We start from the raw sequence: 23,365 nt of genomic DNA on the forward strand, positions 1-23,365 counted from the left end.
CGCCCCTCCCCCCCGCCGCCGCCGCTAACAATGGGCCCCTCCCCCGCGGGGCTCCCCTCGGCCCGCCGCCATCCCCCCCTCCTCAGCCCCCAGCCCCGGCACCGCGCCGGCCGCTATAGGGAGGGGGGCCCGCTGCCCCCCACCCGGCCCCGGCCCCGGCCCCGGCCCCGGCCCCTCACCTCATGGTGCCGCTCCCGCCGCCTCGCTCAGCTCCGCGCTGTCCCCCGCCCCGCCGCGCTCTGTCTCTCTCCGCTCCGCTCGCCGCCGCTCCGCGGGGGCCGGCGCCTCAACGGACAGCGAGAGCTCCGGCAGCCGGCGCCTCCCACCCGCCCGTCTCCGCCGCTCCCTCCGCCGCCGGGCCGGGCCAGACCACCGCGGGGCGCCGGGGGTGGGAGGGGACGGAGAGGTGGGGGAAAGGGGCGGAGAGGAGCGAACCAACGAGCGGGAAGGGCGGGGGGACGAGGGGAGGAGGGCGGCAGCGCGGGGGAGGCCGGAGACACCGGCGGGGCCGCGGGAGGGCGGGGCGAGGGCGGGCACGCCCACCCCGTGAGGGGCTACGGCTCCCGGGGCGCTGCGCCGCCTATCGCCGGGGGTGCATCCAGGTGTGATGGGTGGTTGTCGTTGTTCTGAGGCCGCCCTGTGCAGCAGCGATGCTTTTGCATCACTGATTTGATCTTTCCTTCACAACTGTCATTGTTTTCTAGGATTGAGTTATTAAAAACATATAGGATATGAGAAAGAAAGTCGGTAGTTAGAAATACTACTTGAGAAAAAAGGACAGGCTCTGAAATTCAAACTGATGGATACCGATTTTGTGAAGGAAATGAACATGTTTTTACTGGCATAGGGATGATGTCAATGAAAATGTATCTGTAGAGGTGAATCACAAAAGGCAGATGAGTAATCAGAAGAAAAGCGGCATCATACACTTAAAAATTGAGTGGGTACTTCTGACAACAATGTGTGCACAGTCTGAAATAGGGGACTCAAATGAATCCTGCTAAATGCGTTTCTCTTCATTGTTTCCATTCAGCACTCGGGACGCTGGGGACTGACTGTGGATCATAAGAATCTTGACGAGTCAGGAGTTTTCTAAGGTCTGTGGTTACTGTATCACCAAAATGTCCTCCAAATAAAAGGTTTCAGAAGTAAGCCATTCTGACGGTGAAAGATAACTTGAAGCAGCCAAATATAAACGTGAAGATCTATATCTAACTGCTATATCTAAGCATCCATATAGATATATGCCAGATCTATATCCAGCTGGCTGTAGTAGGAGATACATCGGTAGAAACAATGGCAGAGATGTTGGGACAAAAAGGAGTCTTTTCAGAGATCCCAATTGCTCTACACTAGAAAATATCAGGATGGTAATGCAGCTGTTCTGATGTGACTGTTACATTAGTCACATCTAAAGGAACTTTGGCTGTGACAGGTGTATAAAAAGCACTGAAAGTGCCTCAGCAACAAGTCTGCCTGAGAGGGAATGAAAAGAGAGACAGAAGCTGTTACACACTGAATAAAAGTAAAAGAAAAACCTAACAAAAACCTATTAGCGTTATTTGTGTTATAATGCTTGGTGTTCTTAGCCAAATCAGATATTGGTCATAGCTTGATTTCTCAAGACATGCAGTGTAGTACAACAGAACTTGTAAAAATGCCAGAAGAAACATTCTGTGTGCCGGCATCACCCGTGTCACCGAGTGCGAAGTCATGCTGCGTGCTGGCCTAGTCAGAAATCCCATTGAATTAAGCTGTGACGGAATATTCAATCTGCAAAAGCTCACATTAGCAGTTATATGAGAAGGAAGGGAACCAAAAATATAGAAATCAATTATAAATGTTGAGTGTCTTTTTGTTTCCAGGCCCATTTAGCAATGTTGTGGTCAAGAAATTAGAGCAGTTTAGCAGAAGAGTGAGTTAGCACCGTGTACGTCCTTGTGGTTCTGAATTATGCCCTGAGGAATCTGTAATCTCTTGTTACTGGCCTGCATGTTCCCAAGCTGTGATCGTTAGATGCGTCCGAGTCAATTTGTGCACTCCTACCAATCATCTTTCTCACTGGTGGGATCCTCCAGTGGCAGAACGTAGGTGTTCATGCCCTTGACAGCACCTCCCGCCTCTCTCCCTAATTGCAGTGACAAAAAGGATGTGGTAGAAAGCCTCGGTAGCTGGTGGTGTCATTACTAATAATGTAGGGCCACTGATGGCTCAGGAAGCAGAAGCATATAATGGCTCTTATGATTTGTGTCACAGTGCTGTTTGTATCTTCCATCACTGGGATCCAAGCAGATCAGAATACCCACAAGCCACTCTGTATCCTTCCCTCTTGCATTTTCTGCTGCTCAGCTGCAACTGAGGACTGGAATTAAATGTGTCTGCTCAGGTCGGGCAGTATGTTGTGCCTCTGCTCCCAGCAGCTCAGTGGAGGCTTTCTGAATTCTAGAGAGATGGCTCACCCAGGCATTAACCAGAAGAGAATGTGTTTCTGCTTAGCATCAGTCAGATGCAAAAGGTTTGGCAGGCTTCTCCCGAGCAAACCCAGCTGAGGCTGGTCTCATATCGTCAGCATGGATCACCCTCAATACAGGATGAGGAGGATGCGTGACTAATGTTCTGGAGACACTGGGGGAATCCAAAAGCTTCAAAGAGCAGAATAATGCATCCTCTCACTATGAGGTTTCCCCATCGTCTCTGAAACTGCCTTCCATTTTGCAGCCTTTGTTTCTCCGGAAATTCTGTATTTAAGACAAAAACTCAGCCCAGATCTTCAGATCTTCGTTTTTCACGACAGCCAGTATCCTAAGGCAGTAGAGATTACACAAGATCACTTTGGCATTTTTCAATGCTCTGAGAATAGCATAATGCAGAATGCACATCAGAGAGGTTTCTGGAGTGGGAGGAAGTGGTTTTCTTGGTGGTTTAGGGTTTTTTGAAGGTTATTGTTCATTTTACTTAATGTGTCTGTAGTGTTTGGGTTTTGAAGACATAGGAAAAGTTTTTCTACTTCGCTTGCTGGATTATTTTCTGTAGAACCAATATAGAAAGAAAATGCAATTTACTGCATAATAGAAGTGAGAGAATTACAAAAACAAGGCACTTTCAGAGACAAAGCTAATGCCTTCTCTGGTGGTAGCAATGGGATTTCCAGAAATAAATGGTCAACTAAAAGAAAATGGCTGACAACGCGCTCCTCTTAACAGTCTTGTTAATGTTATCAAAACATAAGTGAATTAAATGATTTAACGTATTATTCTCATCACTGATTATGCTAATCTAATTTTAAAATGCATGTTTTGCTTTAGATCAGACGCGGAGCTGATGTCTGTACTGACTCCACGGGACTGAACAAGATGAGGACCAGACTGTTTAAAGGACAGATAGCGTATATTGACTGGTATCATTCTTCCTGTTCTTTCTTTCCCTTACCCCCAAGTCATTTTCAGTCTCAGGCTGCCACATGTCTGCTGGCTGCTGCAGTCTTGCACAGCACACCATTAAAGAAAAGCCTTTCAACCTAAAACTCTTCAGCTCTATTTTATTTATGACATTTTGCAGTATTTCTCAGCCATCTTCTGTGGGAAGGGAGTAAACTACTTCTGAAATTCTTTCAGAATGCTAAAATAAACAATTACAATTACTGGGATGACTCAGCAGATAAATGCAGCAGTAGTCAGCAAGGTCTTTCCCTAATGGAATCATAGTCTGGTTTTGACTATGATTGGAAAAGGAATCAAATCCTTCATTAACAGACACAGTCTTCTGAATCCTGAATGTGACTCTCAGTCTTCCTGCTCCTTGTTATACAAGTAAACAATTTATAGATCTTCCATCAAGCACATCTGAAGAGGAACAAAAACAGCAGCTGAAGCTTTTCACAGTGCCTTTCCACCAGGATTCCCTATAGTGCCCCTTATACTGCCAAACAGCATCATCAAATCCAACCACAAACCTCTGTAGATGTGAGCCGGGAGTATGGTATCTGTCTTTCGGTCTGTTCCCAGTATATTCAAATATTTAATCCAGAATTCCTTGAATTAAAAGGGTTTGCTTTTTCCCCCTAGTATTCTCATTGAAAGATTTTGTGTTGTGCTGCAGGCTATTCAGTGAGGGCTGAAGCCTCTTTTTGTGTAGGGACTATCAAATGTAAATCAACGCATTGTGTACTAAGCGTAAAAATGCCTTTCTGACATTCAGATGAATTATTATCTTTGTTTTGACCCTTGTCTGTCATTCACCTCCACTCCACTGCTGACTTCTGTGGCTTGTGAGGTGATGTGCTGATTTAGGACGACTGTGGCAGACCAATCTCATCTCTTACTTTCCCTCTAATTTTCTACTTTTATCCCCTAGTGGTCTTATTTGCCACCAGTCTGCATTCTCCTTATGCATTACCAATAAAATGTATTCATTATGTTCTCTGCTCTCCCTTGCTAATGTCTTAGAACAAATTGTACTCTGCTGCTTTATCTTATGCTGGAGGAAAGTCCAGGCATAAAGCTGGCCCAGGGTTTGGTTAAGATGGTTTTGAGCCATCTTTTCTTACAACTCCGTATGAGTTATGTTTTAAGTTCCTTAACTACAGCCAAGGATTTGAACCATTATTAATTAGCTATTATTAATAATTGCTAAGTGCCTACAGTGCACTTGTAGCACAAAGAAAACAAAGACACGCCTCTTGCCTAGAAGAACTATTACTCTGAAAGGTTTGTCTACACTGCTGCCTCCATATCCAAGCTACTTCTAAAACACTTATATCAGATAGCTGCTGTCAGTTACCTGCTACATTCTAGCTGAAACAGCACTGAGGTGTGCAAACAGCTGCTTACCTTGCTTTTTGGCCCCAATGCTGCCTGGGAATTGGCTTAGCAGGGCATTTTTGGCTTCACCATTCCCTGTCCTTCTGTCACAGTTTAAGTAAACAGATGCCAAAGGAGTCAGAAGCCTGTATCAAATTTCATCACTTTTAAGCTACTTTGTAGTTTATCTCCAATGGGCAAACAAACAAACAAACAAAAGGAAGATATTTGCAGTACATGCTGTGACACAGTGGGAATATCCAACTCTGTCTTCATTGCAAACACGTTCTGTCTTTCAACCATTTTTCTCCTCTCTCCTCCCTTCTATTTTAGATGACTGACAACACACTTACTATTGCTGGTTAGTTTCCATTCACTGCAAAGTTGGAATAACTCACGATAAAAGTACTGTCCCAGTTATAGATGAATGACAACACTTTTACTATAGCTTGCTACTTTCCACTGACGGCAAAGTTGGAATAACTTGCAACAAAAATAATGTCCCGATTATAGTTAAATGACAGCACTTTTGCTATTGTGAGTTAGCATCTGTTGACTGCGAGGTTAGAAGAAAGTCACATTAAAAATATTGTTCCAATAAAGGTAGAAATTTAGTAAGATGATGATAACCTCTTTACTCCTTTCCAGCACTGCAGATTATGCTTTCTGGCAATAGCTAAAGCCAACTCCATAATTTGGAGTTCAAATTTAGTAAGCGATAAATCATGCATGAGACTCAAAATATACAAAGCAGCAGTTGCAAAGATATTCTTCTTCAGTATTTTAGAAAGAACATCACAGAAATGCTTGCCAAATGAATTAACAGTTCTATAAAAAGACAAGAAATGAGCTTTTAAGAGATTACAACACTAACACATGCCGTTATTATTACTATAACCAGTTAGCAGCAATTTCAAAACTAAGATACGCTCTTATCTTAACACCAGTGAGAAGGAATTCCTTACAACTGGCCCTAAGTCACACTCTCAGGACTATGCGCCAGTACCAACAACATTCACTGTCTCTGCTGTGTGTTTGTTCTCCATTTCCTCTGTTAGTTTAGCTCCCATGTTTCATAAATACAATTACATAAACAGTGATGGATGTTTTCCTGCTTCCTCCAGCCCCGGACAGAACAGAACCATCTTGTTCCCTATTTCTTAGTGTTTTTCTGAGCCACTCATATGCTGGGCTTCTACAGACATCACCTGTACCTAAAACATCAACCACTCTATATCACTAAATAAGACCTGTCAGCATTCCCGTAGCTCAGCTTCTCCAAGGCCTCCATAACTGTTTTGCAGCATTATTCAAAGCTCCCTCCCATGTTCCTGGTCCTGGGTGCAAAAACCCAGCCTCTTCATTCAATATGCAGCCAGCTGTGCTTTGCTCCTGAATATGCAAACAGAAAACACATCTCACTTGACCATTTCTACTAAGGTTGTTGCTACTCTAAAAAATTCTGTGGGTATATAATGAAAAGCAGGTTGCACCGACTGTGTGAAATGAAGAAAGGCTGATTTATGGTAAGGCCCGAAGGGAGGCTCAGACAATCATTTTATTTAATTGTTATTATTGGCTGAACATTTCTAACCCTTTAATTGTGAATAGAGGTTGCCTTGTGCAGTGAAATGATTCTCATAACAATGAGCCATTCATTCTGCTGTGACTACGCCAGTGGGTGGAGGGGAAGTGCCAGCTTTGTAATGTTTGAAATTATTAACACAACGTTACAGCCAGGATACTGGCATACCTGCAAAGAAATGACAAGCCTTCCCTCTCTTACCTGTTTGTGCTTTAGAACCTCCCTGCACTGAAAGCAACCATAACCATTAACATCTAATAGAGATGATGTACTCATAAAATCATCAGTACTATGAGCTGATGTGCTGCTGAGAGAACATGATCAAAGAAAAAAAAAAAAAAAGATAAGTTTCTCCTTGCCCAGTATGTTAGGAAATGCTACTGCTCTGAAAGAGTGATCAGGTAGTGGAATGGGCTGCCCAGGGAGGTGGTGGAGACATCAACCCTGGAGGTGTTCAAGGAGTGTTTGGACATTGTGTTGAGGGACATGGTTTAGTGAGAACTATTGGTGATGGGTGGATGGTTGGACTGGATGATCTTTCAAGTCTTTTCCAACCTTGGTGCTTCTGTGATTCTTTTTCATGAGGTGATCAGTAGGGTGAGACCAGTGCAGAAATGAGACAAAATGATTCCTTAGAAATATTGCCTGTAGCTTGTACAGAGAAGGAAGACATTTTGTCCTAGTAAACATATTATTGGTTGCATTTGTATGTTAACTAAGAGGTGTTCTTCCTTCCTCTTACATATGGACCCCTGAGAAAGGCCTGAAGTGGCTACTTTTTTTCAGGAAGACCAAGCTGGTACGTACTGCAGGAAGGTCTCAGACATCAGACTTCTGCTTGGGCATTTGTATGATCCTATTCTAGAAAGCTTTTCTTTTCAGGTAAATTTTTGGATGGATCTTTGAACTCATAGAAACAAGGAAATTATCCTCATTGTATGTACATGAGTTTTCTGAATGAGCCAGATCTTCAGCACATACAAAATTAGACAGAGCTGACCCATATAAACACCTGCCTTCCAGCGGGACGTTTCTTCTTTCCTGTGGTTTCAGACACAGCAGTGCAGTATTTCCATTCACATGAAGATCTTTTAACATCAATTACATCTGATTCTCATGCTATAATTAAGATCCCTTTGCATGGAAAAAAGTGGTTTGAAAATGCATTACTTAATTAAATTAAATAAGCACACAAGGGACTGCCCCGGAGATTCTGTTCCTCCTCTAAGAATATTGTGAAGTTAGCTGCAATTCATAAAATTGCTGAACTTCATAAACATTTCTCCTTCACATTCTCTTTCACCTTTGGTATATCTAACTGGTTTCCATGAGGGCACACTGGTAAGCCATAAGCATGTTTCTGTTCCTATATCCTACTATATATGTTTATTACAACCCTTATGAGAGGTTTTCCTCAAAAGCTAATAACATTCTCTGACCTTGTTTTCACTTACCAAGTTCTGCAGGCATACTCTCCTGAGATTCTAACCTCTCTTGTCTAATGATTTCTACCCAGCTATTGCATTCTCCTTACAGCAGCTATAGGAAGAACCTGTAAGAACCAGAAAAAAGCTGGTTTCTGTATATTCAAAGGATTTGAATGTAAGTGCAGATCATCCACAAGACAATAAAAAAAGATCCACCTTACTTAACTGTCCAGTGCTCCATCTCATTGTCTCTTCTCCTGTCACTACATTAAAAAGAATCCTAAACTTTACTTATTTACCATCATATTTATTATTACAGCTGTGAAATTGGATAGGAGTCTTAGGTGGGAACAGAAACTATAGAGTAATTGCACAGCAGTGGCCATTAGTAGGGCAAGACAACAAAAGGAATACTTGGATGGGAATAGTGGTATTCCAGGTTCTACAACAGAGTTCATCAAACCACCAAGATTTCTGAGTGGTCACCTCAAAGGAAGGAACCTTTGCCACTATCTCACTTTACCATCATTCTTTCCAAATGGGAGTATCATATAGACTTCTGCTTTGCAGTTTCCTGGCATCTTTAGCACGTTGGAAATAAATGATAAAGAGTGCCTGTGCAACCAAACATCATTTGAGAAACTGACTGGGAATCTTTGTACCAGAAAGGGCAAGAGTTAGAAGCTGTGATTACACGTAATACTAGTAATAAGCTGTGTTTTGAATGCGTGGCGACAGAGTTCACACAAAAGGTTGGAGGGATAGATCTGATGATACTGTATGCTATGTTCTCTCCCTACACTGCCTGCTGGGCTGCTTGAGGCGGCAGGACAGATCTTGGCACCCGTCGGTTTCATGCCTGTCATTACCATGACACTACCATACGTTCCCTTCAGCATTGTGTATGTCTTCCTTTACCTCTCAGCAGCAGCAACATCGGTTACTCAACAGGAAATATCTTGAAATAAGCCTTTCATCTGAGGAGTCTGCCAAAATTAAAACACATTTAGAAAGAGACAACTGATCTCCTGAACAGAAATAAATCTAAAATTAACCGAAATCAAAATCACATGTCTCCCCTCTACGCCCCCACCCAGGTCTCTGGGTTTGGGGAATTTTAAGCTGTACTCCATTCTGAAATGAAATGAAATCAGACCAGCAGTCTGCAAAGGAACATCAGATTCAAAGTATGGTGGTGCGGGCTGAAATGATACGTTCTATACTTAGACAGAAGCACAAAACTCCAGACTCATCTGTACTCAGAAGATGTTTCCTAGAAACAAAATCTTATGATTTCAGTTCAATTAGATTGTGTATTTTAATTAATTCTCTACTCTTTCTCTGGAAGTAATTCATCAAACACAAGAGGCATCTGCACTGTTCTAATTGACTTAAATTCAAATAATGAATGCACAACCTTTGGGTCGATTGGACACCTGGATTATTTCTCACTGATAAAAAATGAAACATCTGTCCACAAGCAAATTTGGGGAGGAGAGGAAGTGGTGATTTCAGCAGCAGAACATCAGAAAAAATGTGGACTACAATTGTACACATTTATTAGGGAGATCCTCTACTCAATCCATTGTTAGGGCTTCAATGTAAAGCCTGAAATGAAAAAGCAACAGGTCATTTCTGTAATAGAGGAGAAGACAGGATATGTTTCACGTATCTAGCCATAGACTATGGCTTCGGAAACAAAAGAAGATATGGGAGACCACGTCTTCTGAATAAAAACCAGCAAGAACTCAATTTGCTACCTGTATTTCCTCGGACTGAAACAATCACCCTGAAATATGCATTTAATTCTTTTATTCCCCAGAGAGAATGGGTTTAAATTTTCTTAAAAGGATAATACTATTGTTACATCTAGCAAGCAACACGCCTTTCAGAAGAAACTACCTTGAACTAATTCTTACAGAATACAGACCATTTACTTTGCCAAATTAATCTCGTGTACATGGAATTTCATGCACAAAACACAAACCTCGTGAATGATTCCCATAAGGACTCATTTAACAGGCTTCATTATGTGGAAAGGGTATAAAGCAACCAAAGACCTAAAATGGCTGCTCGGCATTGCACTGTTCTGTGGCTGCTAGTGTGATTTACAACTATACGTTTTCTACTCTCGTTTTTTTTTAGCATAGTGCTGAATTATAAATGAACAACTGGATCCTGGGATTCTTCTTCTAGTTAGAAAATAAAATTAACCTGATTGTGGGATGGTTTTCTAATGCAGTATGTCAATGAATTCTTTATAAGAAAATACATTATTTGGGGGAAAAGAGTCTAACCACTCAGAGCTTGCAGAGCTTGCAGAGCTTGCAGGTTTACTCTTCAGCAACGAGTGAAGGGAACAAGGTGCAAAAACAGACCACACCACTACAGGGAGGCTAGCTGGATACCAAGTCAGTAATTGTACGGATATGCAGTTCACAACGTGTTGCATGAACAAATATTTAAGCAACTAAAAAGGTGACTCGTATGCTTTGGCTTGATTTCAGCATACATGTGCAGTATGTTTGCCTACTGACACAGTTATGGGACAACACATGCAAGCTGAGGCATCACCTTCAGCCCTCCTCACAATATGGGTCTTTCTTCCAGCTTCACAACTGTGCCCCGTATCTGAGGTTAAATAATGTACACAAACGCTGCAATCTCATCCCAGGAAGAAATCATAAATAATTACTGAGCATTTTGTTTAATAGATGACGCAAGCCCTGTCTCAGGGGCTTGCAGTCTACTCAATAATGGGCTGAATTGATTGAAAATATTACACGAGACAGAAATTAGAAGGGATCTGGCACTGTTCAATACTAAAAGGCTCAAGAGAAGACATTTGTACAAAGACAAGTGGGTGAGACGATGTTGAAGTTCAAAGTCAAGAGGACACAAACACAGAAAAGCCATCTTAGTTTTGCGGTCATACAGCACACAGCGCCGAGACCTACTGGAGGAAGAATGACCTCTGTGCACATAACTGGAAGCACCTGGATTTTAGATTCAAACTGAGACCCTGCTTACCTAAGGGATCCTGTTGAGCTTCATGGTTGTAGGAAAGCAGAGATGTACCGCGTTAAAGTAAATTCACAGCCACGTGAGATGGAAGGCCCAGGCCTCAGAAGGATGCATGGATCATCCCCATGTATTGGGAGATCTCCAGCACATGGCCATACTCATCTCTGCAGCCAGTCCCATGGGTTAGGGCAGGCAGGAGTGTTTGTGCTGGCCTTGTTCCTCCTGCTTTACATCTCCATGCCCACAGACCACAGCAACCAAAATAGCTCTCAGCCTTCAACCAGTGTCCTGTGCAATGGGGGCAGATCTTCAGCTCCTTCCTGGTACTATAGGCACAGGTTAGGTTAATTTAGCCTTTTTTTCTTTCTTTTTCTTTTTTTTTTTTCTTTCTTGTAAATAAGGAACCAGCATGTGCCAGCAACATTCCTCTCATTTTATCTGATCTCATAAGGACTATTTTTAGTAAGAGCTAGTTTGCCCTGGAAGAAAGCTATTCTCTAAAAAAAGCTTTGTATAGTTAAGACATATGGGACAGAAGGAAGCCTGCATCTTGTGTTACGTTATTTTTTTTTCCAGTCACCAGAAAAAACCCTGAAATTGCCCTTTTTAGCAAACACAAAAGATAAATGGATTCGTTCCAAACTGAAAATAATAGATGAGCCTTGTGCCATTCTTGACAACCTTTTCTCATTAGCTCACAGAACAGGAGTGCGGTTCTTACCTTTTTTATAACAAAGTGACACAGGTACAGCTCTACTGAAGTAACAGCTGCATAGCTGCAGTTGAATGGGAGCTATTTCTACCACTTCTGTCATAAAAACTAATTGAAATAGATTACAGCAGCAGCAACATCAGCCATTCTCTTTTCTGACAAGCTTGCAGGCACTACAGATGCTGCTTAGGGTCATCATTCCCTGTATTTTTGTACACAGGCTCAGTGAATGGAATGCATGATATGCTTACTAAGCTACTTTAGATAAACATGGAAAAAATCTAGTGGTGTAGTTGTCACAGACCAGAACGGTTGCATGTGCTGTGCAATTTGAAGGGAGATTCCTATCCACTGTGTCATTTACCTTTTAGATGTTGCTGTTGCCTGATATTTCATAACCCTTAATTCTTTAGATGCTCCACTGAGATTGTTATATACATATATGCATAAAAAAATGAGAGCTGTGCATTCTTGCATGACATCACGTTATAGCCCACAAAGAGCTCTATTGCTCCTTACCATGTTTGGGAACAAAGGGCAAGGGATGCTGATGACGTACGCTTCGAGTCAGATTTGTTTCCCTTTCACACTTGGAAAACAGAGCTCCTCTGCTTTACATACATTTTATGTACACATGCATAGACTTGGGATGTCACAGCAGCTGGAAAAAAGCACTCTTCTGTTTTGGACATAAATCAAAGACAGCTGTGATCCTGTGCTAAATGATAAATCAATTGGCGAGGTGAATTCAGCAAATACTGCCACGAGTTAATTTTTAACTTAATCTTTTAAGCCACAATCCTCCAAGTCTTCAGGACCTCTGAGTAGGCTGGGCTTTGTCATGCATGAATTGATTGCTGGCATAAGTGATACAACAGTAAATGGAGTCCCGAGTCATGAAAGCCTTTGGGAAAATAATAGTGTGCGTCTGCGCAATGTATATCACAGGGAGACCTTGCTGATGGCTGCATTCCCTGGCACAACTGGAACTGTACACACTGCACTTCAGTTCCTGCTAATTCATTAAACCAGCAGGGAGAGAATGATGGCATTAAGCATGAAACTGGCATCCAAGATACCACAGAGTCTGCTGCTCCCTCCTGCTTCCCTTGTGGGATTCTGAATGCCTCCTCCCACGTCCCGAGCACTGCTGCTGTGTGCCTTGTGGTAACCTCACCCTCCCAGCAGGCTGAGAGAGGGCAAACGCATTTAGGATGAACTGTGGTCTTTGGCTGGAACTTACGAGGTAAGAAGTGTACATTGTGACATTATCCATCATGAACATTAGGCTTTCTGCAGCTGAGTTTTTTAGTTTTTCCTATAAGTCACTGCTTTCAGCTACTTAGAACGCTGGCAGGAATTAATTGTAATATTATTGTAGTTCAGGATATTGACCTCATTTCAATATTTTTGGAAAATTCTAGCCAAAGTAACCAACTCAGAAGAAAAAGATACCACTTTGCCTTTAAAATTTAACATATATATATACATATACATAGGAAATCCTAGTGCATCCTTAATCTACAGTATGAAGAGATCACTAATGCTGGAATCAAGGAAGTACCATTTGCTGTCCATGCAGTGAGCCTCTCAATTTGGCCAAAGCTCTGAAAATCATTTTGCATTTGTTCAGTCAAGAATGGGCAAGCTCAGATTAAACTTGTGCTATGTGACAAAGAGCTGGGTAGGAACTGACGTTGACCTCGCAACCATTGCTCATCTGCTTTGACCACTTGCATTTTAATACAGTCTTTATTTCTGCCACTTCATGCAGAGGTTCCTCCAAGTCGTCTAGTGCATAGGAATTACCTCAACCTTTTATTCTTGGTGTCAGTAAGCATTCATGCGGTGGTAGTCCTGAAGTCAGGGGGTGTTGTGTAAGCACAGAAGAGAGCCAATCTATTCACTTACAACGCTGCAATCTAAAGAATCTAGACCGTAATTCAATAGCTGGAACTTTTCTCTGCAGTGCTGGAATTGAATTCAGTCCCAATCTCCAGCTTATCTCACTTGTCTTCCTTCTTTGTCTTCTTTTCTTTTTCTTTTCCTCAAGTCTTTAGGCTTTCATTTCTTTCATTTAGTTTCACGCTTTTCAGTAAAAGTGAGCACTCTGTATTTCTCACCCTTCTCCATGCCTGCTTTCCTTTCCACTTCTGTGCTTTTTTCCCCACAATTACCTCTTTCTTTTTTTCCTTTTCCATTTTCATTTTTATTTTCCTCTTCTGTCACGAGGAATGAATCTTGGATCTCACGTTATCTTTGAAATCATTTGTACCTGTATGAGGTATTCAGACCACCTCTACAGTCACAAGAGCTCAAACTGGATTCTTTTAAAAGGAAATTTTTATAAGAAGGGTTTGTGGGCAGCCTTCCAACCATGACATCAGTCTTATGACATTTGCCCGAGTTTGCTGACATCCTCGAAGAATGATCTCAAGAGCTGAACTCTCCCGCCTGAAAGGACCAGCAATGGCACGATGCAGTCAGTAATTAGGAAGCTGACAGCTGATTACCTAGGGGTTGGAATGGTAGAGGGTGAGAGGATGAATCCCGCCAAGAAGCAAAATCTGGAAATGGATGAAAGAAGGACGTAAATGAGAGGATGGTGGAAAAGCTGAGGAAAAACAGAGGAGGAAGAAGAGGAACCCAGAGGCAGGAGCAGCAGTAGCCTAGAGAAGAGATCTTCACGTGATGGAGAAGAAGAAAAAAAGTACTGCTTAAATATTAGTTAGAACGTGATTTTCATCTATGAGTAAGGCTCCCGGTGGTATCAGTATGAAATCCAGTGATAACTGCAGAGATTACAATGGAACATGATAGCCTGCTTTCTATTCCTGTCAGCTCTGCTCTATCATCTTCCCAGTCCTTTCCTATTTTCTCTGTCTAGACCTGCCCAGCTCCTGCTGAAATGAACAGGAGCTTTGCCATTGACTTCAGGAGGAGCACAGTTGGGCCACACTGGTGGATTACCACAAATTGAGGCCAGCCTGGGCAATGCGCTTGCTGAAGGGCCAGTTCCACTGCAGGAAGCAGGGGACATTTTACTGACAGCGTTAATGCGCTGTGGAGCAATAAAACTACCAGGTTCTGCTCTGCTATGTAGCAACATGGAAAAATTGCAGAATCCACAGTATTACCCTACCCGCAGTTTTCCATTGACCCTAATTATAGTTTTGTTGCTAAACCTATGTAATTTGATTTTCAGCAGCACAACAAAAAGACAGGAGCTCAGCAGTTCCTGGAGCAACTGCATGCAGCCTGCTGGACAAATGTATTTTGCTCGTAGCCAGGAATAAACTGAATAACGAACTGTGAAAATACATGTCTAAACACTGGGTCTCCAGCTGGACTGAAGGGCAAGAAGGAACACCAGTTAGTCAGAGCCGCCCTGCCCAGAGCTCAGCATCAGGCCCCAGATGTTTAATGCTGATGACTGCTTGTTACACTAGCAGCAGGCGGTAGATTCAACCTAGGCAACAGCCTGCTCTGTGCCACACTGAGAACTTGTAGCCCTCTCGTTTGGCATTCTCGTTCTGTGTTCAATAATAAGTAAGAGGAAAAAAATACCATTGAAATACTAAATCCTGCAAGGTGCTGAGAAATGCAGACTATTGTTTAAGCTTGCATTATGACCCCAGCTCACATTTGTCAGCTAAAGCAGAGTAAGCACACACAGTACCCAGAAAGCAAATCAAACACAACTTAGAAAATACAGCCGGGCTGTTTCATTACTATCAAGTAGTGAAAGGTTTCCCACTTAGCAAAAAGGATACGCTCAGTAGAATACCCTTTGGAGCCCAGTATGTGTCAACGTAACACCTTCCTGTGCTTACATTTACTAAACTGCGTAATACACACGTTGATAGGTGTGTACTTCAAATGTCAAATAATCTCTTGGGAAGAAGTAGACAGTTGCTTTTTCTGACACATTGATGGGGAATAACGTTCATTGTTTATGTATTTGCTCAAGCACCGGAATTGCACATAGCATAACGTTACTTCATCAGATGTGTATCAGTTTAAATTAGCTCAAAATCCATCCTAATTTTCATTTTGAGATGTCATTCTTTGGAGGAGCTGATTTATCAGGGCAGTTACATCCAGATGCGCTACCAATAAGCCGGGGAAGACAAATAACCCTCTTGGCATAAAATAAATGAACTGAGGGGGAAAAAAAAGAGGAGCTCAGAGAAAGTAAGAAAAGAGAAAACCTGCCAGTGAGAAGAACACAGAGTTTCAAATCCCTTCTGCTGTCCTGCTTGGATTTCCTCATGCCCCACTTTCCCATCAGCCCCTCATTTCATTTCCTTTTCTTTTCACCCTGCTTTCTGAACCACCTTCCCTACTCCCATCCACCTTTCCATTTGCATCCCTTTTAAAATCACTACTTTTTTTTTTTTTTTTTTTTTTTTTTTTTTTTTTTTTTTTTTTTTTTGACAAAACTTATAAACCATTTAGAATGCCTGAAAGAGAAAGTTCAGAAGCACCAAAAAGCTTTGTGGACAATCAGATCATTGGCAGCCACCTGAGTGCATGTTTAGCTCCCAGCAAGTACAAAGAAAAGCACAGCAGGACCTAAAAATGAAATGCAGCTGCCAGCAAACCCCTTATCATCCTTCTGTTGCTTGTATCAGTTTTCTGATTTGTGAAGGCTTTGTTTGAACGGAGAAATGAAAAGCTTGCTCAGTGCTGGTGCTGGCTAGAGTTTGTGGCCAAGTGGTAGAATAATCACCCTTTAAGGACTGTGGAGGTAGAGGTAATATCCTTCCAGGTAAGACCAGGCCTCCTCAGTCAGGGAGTGTCCCAGCAGGGAGAAATTCTTCCTCCTGCACAAGCTCTCCTTTTATGACAGCTAATTAACCTGGTGTTACCTTTAAAGATGTACCATAATTTTCAGCTCTGACTCAGTTCTTATTCATTGCTATTTAAGGACACAAGAGAGATAGCTTGTCTTGTTTTCCTCCGTGCTCGTGTCATTTGGCTTGGCTAGAGGGTCAAATGAACTCCAAGAATTCAGTTCTTTTAAATTCTTACAGCTTTATCAGGTAGCATTGACTGCATATGAGGCAGCCTGTGCCACGTACACTGCTATTATACTCCTCTGTTCTTGATCTTGCTGATTTCTTTCCTGTCATGCTCCCAAGAGGGCATAGCTGGGGTTCATTCACTCTCTCCAACACCTTCCCAGATACTCAAATCGCACTTGTATTATTGCAATTTCTTTCAAATCTGCCTAGATCCCTTGTGCAGAGTCAGGACTTTTTTGTTCCTTGGATCAGCACTGTGCAGGCTGAGCTCCAAGTCAGGTAATTATACCCAGCTCTCCTTAACGCTTCTCCACTTCAGCTGCATTCAGAGAAGTTATTCTGTACTTTCTTCACCAAAGTACTTCATAACATTACGGGTAACAAGGACAGATGAGATGGGTACTTCAGAGAGGCTGCACGTTCCGTATTAAAAGGTAAACCATCGCCTTCCAAGGGTTGGCTGAGAGCACTGTCATGAAGGACATCTTCCTTTACCTTTTTTTTCCCCACTGAAATGCTATTTTAGGTGAATAGCTGTCATACAGACTAGAAGCTGAAGGACAAACACTCAGTCCAGATTAACCTGCAGTTGCTATTTGAACGTGGAGACTTCTTGCTCCACATTATTATTCTGAGCCTTGTCTAGATGCGTCCGGTGCCTTATGTCACTTGAGCTGGTTGTCACAAGGCACTCACAAAAATAGATGGCTCACTTATTGTTAGCAGTATTGATAGAGAGGCTGAAGGCAGGGCAAGCACTGCTAGAGGTAATGCTGCTATTTCAACCATGAGGCAAATTATGAAGCAAGACAAATAAAACACTTAACTTTGCAATAAGTCATGGCTCAACCTGCTTGCTCACACCCTCCTTCAGTCCTGTGCTTAACCATAAGCAGCTCAGAATGCACTTTCCAATGCAAGAGGATTCAGTCATATTTAAGGCAGAGGAAAAAAAAAAAAAGAAAAAAAAAATTCTTTCTTAAATATAAACCATAAACTGAGGTCAATCACAGAAAGAATGTGAAGTACAGAAAGAAGAGAGCGAAAAATCTGCTTACTAGGTGATGCCCATTTCTTCCAGGCTGTGGCCATGAGCACTGGCCATAAGCACTTATGCAAGATCATCCAGCTGCTCACTGCAGCACGGTTCTGCCAAGGCAAGAAACAGAGATTCGCACTGCAAGCGAGCACATTGCAATCAATTCCAGCTCCCTCACCTTGGAGCAGTCTGAGCTGTTGCTGTCAATCAGAGGTGGTTCACTGCTCAGGAAGAAGTGCTGCGCTCAGGAAATTCTTGGGAAGACAAATGATTCAGTAGAGGTTTATGCTCACGAGAAGTTTAAGAAACGTTTGTCTAATGTAAACTCAAGGGCTTTATTTTTTTCTCCATGGGCTATCTATCCTAGATGGATTATCAAAGAGCAGTCTTCTATCATTGGAGCTGGTTGGAGTAGAGGTTGGACCTCCCTGGAGGTCTACTTGATCCCAAGTTATTCAATGGTTATTCTCCAGCCTCCGTGCTACAGTGACAGCCTGTACCTGGAAAGAAGCCAGCCGTGCCCCTCAGCACTCACAAAGAAATCCTTCACTCCAGAGAAATTCCTACCAGGAAAAAATGGAAAAACAAACATCCACCTGAAGCAAAAGCGGCACAAACTATACTCAGCATTTGTTGCTTTTCTCTTTTTTAAAACCTCACAGGTTTGAAAAGGTACCAGGTCCAGCCCAGCTTTCACATTACAAAAAAATCCAGCTATTCTGTGACTGAACATGGGTCAGGTGCTGAACTGACTTCTGCAGGATGGTCACAGAGTGACCATCACAGACCTCACCTGGTGGCATCCACCTGGTTATGATGGCTTCTGCCCTTGTCTCAGAATGGGCTGAGGGGAGAGGAGAAAGGGAAGGAAAGGGCTGGACCAGAGGTCAGTGGAAGCATCCGTCTGCAATCTTAAGCTGATTTTACCCTAATGAAGAGTTAAGGTAGCACAGTTCCTGTGAAGTTTTGATGACGGGACTTGGCGAGTGCAGAAATAGCTGGCACCAGGTTCAGTTTCTTCCCCTTCTGCTAAACAGAGCTTTCGTGCAACAAAGAAAATGACCCCGCTGTTCTCAGTAACATTCTCCTCCCTTGCAGTTCACTGGTACACAAACAGTAATAAATCCATATTTAAAGTACTGTTGACTGCTTTAGAACTTAAACAGCAGAAGGAATAAAGTAAGCAAACAAGCACGTCCCCTCACATAGTTAAACAGGGTACTCAATACTGGGAATAACTAAAAGCAGGGTTGACTAAGGAACTAAATAAAACCATAATGCACCACTGCAAGGTTTATGTCACATGGATTCATTTTTTTATAAGCTTTATAAGTGGAAACCAGGAAGGAGTTTGCATGTTTGCACACAACAAACTACAAGGACAAACTCATTTTAGGATTCTTACTGGAATCAAAGCACTGGGGGGTGAGGAGAGAGTCAAAATACAGGAACACGATGGAGAGTTCAAACGTTCATGAAGAAAAATTCACTTTGTAATGATGCCCATGTAGAGCGGATGCTGTTAGCTTACATTACACTGGGAGAGATGAGTCTGGTAATGATGATGCTACTGCATGAATGGCTAATAAGAAATGCAATTAGAATTATTTCAGGCTCAAATATTTCCAAGAGGGGTGATAACAGAGTGAAGTTAATTCCACAGCTCTGTAAGGTTCAAAATGTTTCTTTCTTTCTGATTGAAATCTTTGAGCAAACAGGTTGTGTAAAAATTGCCTTACTGGGGCCAACCTGAGATGCTTTTATTGATTATTATGGATAGAGATGTCTAACGGAACTACAGCAAAAGTCTGAGGTTCTATAGTACCCATCATCCAAATATTGCAAGTATCATAAAAATATTACTCACTTGATTTACATCGGACTCTTATAGCCATCTTAAAGAGAAGCAAAGGCACTGAGATCATGGGTCAGATTTACAGCAGTTCTGCCAGTCTTACTCTTTACAGGGTCCTTACACACTGAGTAAGCTCACTGTGATACAGCACCAAAGGCACCATGCTTAGTCACTTATGGAAGAGACCCAGGCTGACAATGCACGTTCTTGGAAATGCTGTAACAACATCCTGTTCTCTAAATTCCCTGAGACAGACGGGTATTTCCTTCCAAAAAAAAAAAAAAAAAAGAAAAAAGAAAAAGAAAAACGTTGCTAACAAAAACAAAGCAAATGCTTGATCTGCTGCCTTACAAGGGAGTCCTTTTCATCTGCATGATTGTTAACGTTTCCAGATGAGTGAAAACATCAGCATTTAAATAAGCAATGGAAATAACCATTACTGAGCCAGAGGTGCCTGTAAAGATTGTAGATGATATAGAGAGGGAGACCTTGAGGCTTGTGGTTCAGCTGGGGGGAAAAAATCAAACAGAGCCAGCTAGCAGCCAGGGGACATCTGAGAACCATGGAAGTTGCTGAGGATGTAGGCAAAGGCTGCCTAGTACTGTGGGACAACAGGGATGGTGAACAAGGGATGTATGTCAAGAAAGGTCTTGTGGTGATACAGCAAACCAGAGGAGATGCTACCATGACAGAGCTGTCTGAGAAAGCCTCACAGTGTTACAAAACGCAAGCACGGGGGTCTCAGGATGATGATAAAAGCCAGAGAAGGCTGAGAACTACTGGGGACAGAAGGCAGTCAGCTGTCTGGGGAATTCAGTAACAAGGGAGTGCTGCTGAATGCAGCCTGCTGAAGACAGGCTACAACTGCAGGGTGTAGCTTACAAGGATGTTTGAAATAGGAAAGTCAGAGAGTGGCCATATTTAATGGGGAGTAACACACTCTGCAGGAGATCATGGAGTGCTAAAGGAAAATGCAGCAGTACTTAGAAACATGCCAAGGAAAAAAATGCATTGTATCATGAAACAGAGGAAAAAGAAAAACCTGAGCTAATGACATTCATTGCTGGAGTGAGTAAGGGAGAATCTGAAAAGCTCCCCAGCTTTAGGAACCTTCTGAGAGCAGCTGCTGAGCCTAAAGAAGGTTAAGCATGTTAGAGAATGAGAGAGCAACCGTATGATGCCAGAAACAGCAAAGCAGATTGTGAGTTGAATGACAAATGTGTAAACTGCTGGTTGTTATAAAGGGCCACAGTGTCCAGAAACATTAGAGACTACTGTTCTGTTTCTGGAGGCACCCAAGAGGAATGCAAGTTGAAAGGATATTGGTTATGTTGAATAGCATCAGGAAACATTGGAGAAGGCCACAAATACCTTTAAGGTGGGGGTCCAGAGAAAGGCAGTGAATTAGAGAAGTGGTTAGTTATGCAGTCATGTCTGTGATCTCCCACGGGCCCAAGATAGTAGGAAAAGCTCAAGAAGGAATGCAGATCACCAGAGGGACTGAAAAATCCTGCATATAAACTAGAGACCACAGAGAAGTTGTGAGATCTGTCAGGAAGCACAGGGTAAGGTCACAGACTGAAACAACTCAGATGTCTGGTTTTACCATTTGACTAATAGAAGAAGGATGTGACCCAAGATAATCCTGCCCATTTCTCTTTTAGAGCGTGGAAGAGAACCCCTTCCAGTACTGCCTTAAAGCAATGAATGATTCCTGCTGAACAACCAATGCCATGTATGGAAAATATCTCTCTACACTATGTCATTGTATGCATTTAAACTGGGCCTTGGAAACCACAGGAGGGTAGGAGAGGAAAATAATCTCATTGGGACAATGGAAATTTTACAGGCTAGGCTGTACCTACCTCTGCTTACTCACACAGAGCCCTTTTGCCCCTCGTGGCACAGCAGTGCAGCAGGCAGATATCGCTGGTCTCTCATTACGCATTTGTAAAATGCTAATAGAGAAGAACAGAGTTGAACATACGCTTTATTCATGAAACCTCTAGCTCCACAGCACTAGTAACATGACTACTGTATTTATAATTCACGGTGCTGACTGACCATGCCTTGCTCCAGAACATGGGCAGGACAGGGGACTCAGCCCCCACCTTGCAGCCCAGCTTTGCTGAAGAGACACTTAATCTGCGTGAAACCTGCTCCTTGCTGCACAGCTTCCTAAGAGAATTGTGCAGCACATCCCCCCCCTCCAGCACAGCTCAGCCTCAGGAGAAGCATTCTGCAGTCTGCATTTGGGTGGGGAGGGAAGGAGACAATGAGTTATTTTTCACAAGATCTGCTACGGAAGGCAGCAAACAACAAGGTTTCCAACCTCATCCCTTTGTTTGCCTTAGGTCTCTCGATTTCTATATCAGGCTCTGGTTCAGCTTCCATTAGCGCTTCCTCACCAGCATCGTTAACAATGGTTTCCTCACAGAGGGTATCACTAGGATTATACTTACTGCCAGAATCCTCTGGCACAAAATCACTGTCTGAGTCAGAGCAGAGAAATAATTAACCCTCATGATACTTCTCTGAGGAATGAATGGAATACATAATAAGATTTATGGGGCACTTAATTGAACTTGCTCCTAAGGAGAAGAGCTTCCACACACTGAAGTTAGCTTTGCCACTGAAGAGTGAAGAGACCGCTGGGCCAACGCTGGAGAAGTCAGTGGACTAAATTACCTTGATTGCCTTAGCTACCTTGCATGTCTAAACAGCTAACCACCTGTTTACCACTGATCCTGGATTACATCATGGTTTCGTTACCAAAAAAACCGCTATCAGCATCACCAGATTCTCAGCTACTGTGAGGGTGCATTCAGGCAGGGTAGGACTATCTTACTTCAGACTATCAACACCTGATTTGAGAATGGCCTTCAAACACTCCTGAGCCTATCCTCAGTCTGCAAGGATAGATTTATGATTCAAGCTATAACTACTGCAGAACTGCTGGAAAATTTGCCCTGCACATGAGAAGAATGCTGCCCCACAGAAGGGAAACGGGCATCAAGATTTGCACAAATTAGCATGTTTTTTGCTGTTTTCAACTTTAAAGATAAGAGTTTTCCCTCCCCTCAAGAAAATAATCAGTTACTTCAGTAGAAAACGTTCCCGAGCAAAGCTAATTAACTTTCTTGGTCCAGAAGCATCCCTCCTGTAAGCCGATAATATGTCTCAGTGGGATCGGAGCAGGATAGTACAGTCCTAGCTGGCAGGGAGGGATCTCTAGAGAAGTATCTATCATACAGATTTCTGCCTGCAAAAAGCAGCAGCCTGCTAAGATCTGGAAGCCTGAAAATCCTTTCACTTCTGCCGGGAATTTAGTTCAAAGCAGCTGCATGTAAATTTTGCATGGCAAATGCTATGCTGGCAAATCTTCCTCATGATTCTTGTTTTTAAGTCAACAAGAGTAAACTGTATAGAAGAGGAGTTTGCTTCAGGGCACTGAGATTTACTCTTTAACAGCTTTAAAAGAAAAATAAAAACAGCCCTGTGGAAAAAGAAAAAGAATAAAGGATTTGAACTACGTATGAGCAGATGCACTGCCTTGCCTCAGCTCTTTGTGCCACATAAGGGGGGACACAGACTAAACCCTGATAAACAGAGATCTGGTATAGAGATTCCTCAGACAACATGCAGCTACCATTCCCAGCTCCTGTCCCTCCCATCCAGCAGGAGGGAAAAGGCTGGGAGATAAGGAGGGAGTATCAGCACCAGGTTGTGCATTTCCTGCAGGCCTCTCATCTTCCTCCATGCCCTAAAATGAGGAGAGCAGCAGATATTTCCTCATTCACTCTCAATCCTTTCAATACATGTTTCTGGTAGCTACGCACTCCCTAAAATTCTGCCTCATGAAAGAAATGGACACTTTCATTCATTCCTGAAGCAGAT

General features: G+C 42.7%; 1 protein-coding gene and 1 long non-coding RNA gene across 18 annotated transcripts in view; both read right to left on the reverse strand.

The window, feature by feature from the left end:
* ENAH (ENAH actin regulator) overlaps window positions 1-23,365 on the reverse strand; it is a 109,067-nt gene that overhangs the window by 82,135 nt on the left and 3,567 nt on the right. For 16 of the 17 annotated variants that reach the window (XM_085542975.1, XM_085542974.1, XM_085542970.1 and 13 more), the window contains exon 1: window positions 180-338. The exons of the other annotated variant lie outside the window; for it this stretch is intronic. In XM_085542975.1, the coding sequence (XP_085399101.1) occupies window positions 180-184 (5 nt within the window). In that variant the 5' untranslated portion in view covers window positions 185-338. Of the gene's footprint in view, window positions 1-179; window positions 339-23,365 lie in introns of those variants that run through there. 17 annotated transcript variants of the gene reach the window in all.
* On the reverse strand, window positions 2,666-11,696 carry LOC146761310 (uncharacterized). The gene is made up of 3 exons (XR_014944567.1): window positions 11,557-11,696; window positions 8,730-8,797; window positions 2,666-2,802 (listed from the first exon to the last, which is right to left on the reverse strand). It is a non-coding gene; the product is annotated as an uncharacterized LOC146761310 (long non-coding RNA).

The sequence above is a fragment of the Coturnix japonica genome, chromosome 3, assembly GCF_054131305.1.
Source record: "Coturnix japonica strain WE chromosome 3, WE-NBRP24, whole genome shotgun sequence".
Classification (NCBI taxonomy): domain Eukaryota; kingdom Metazoa; phylum Chordata; class Aves; order Galliformes; family Phasianidae; genus Coturnix; species Coturnix japonica.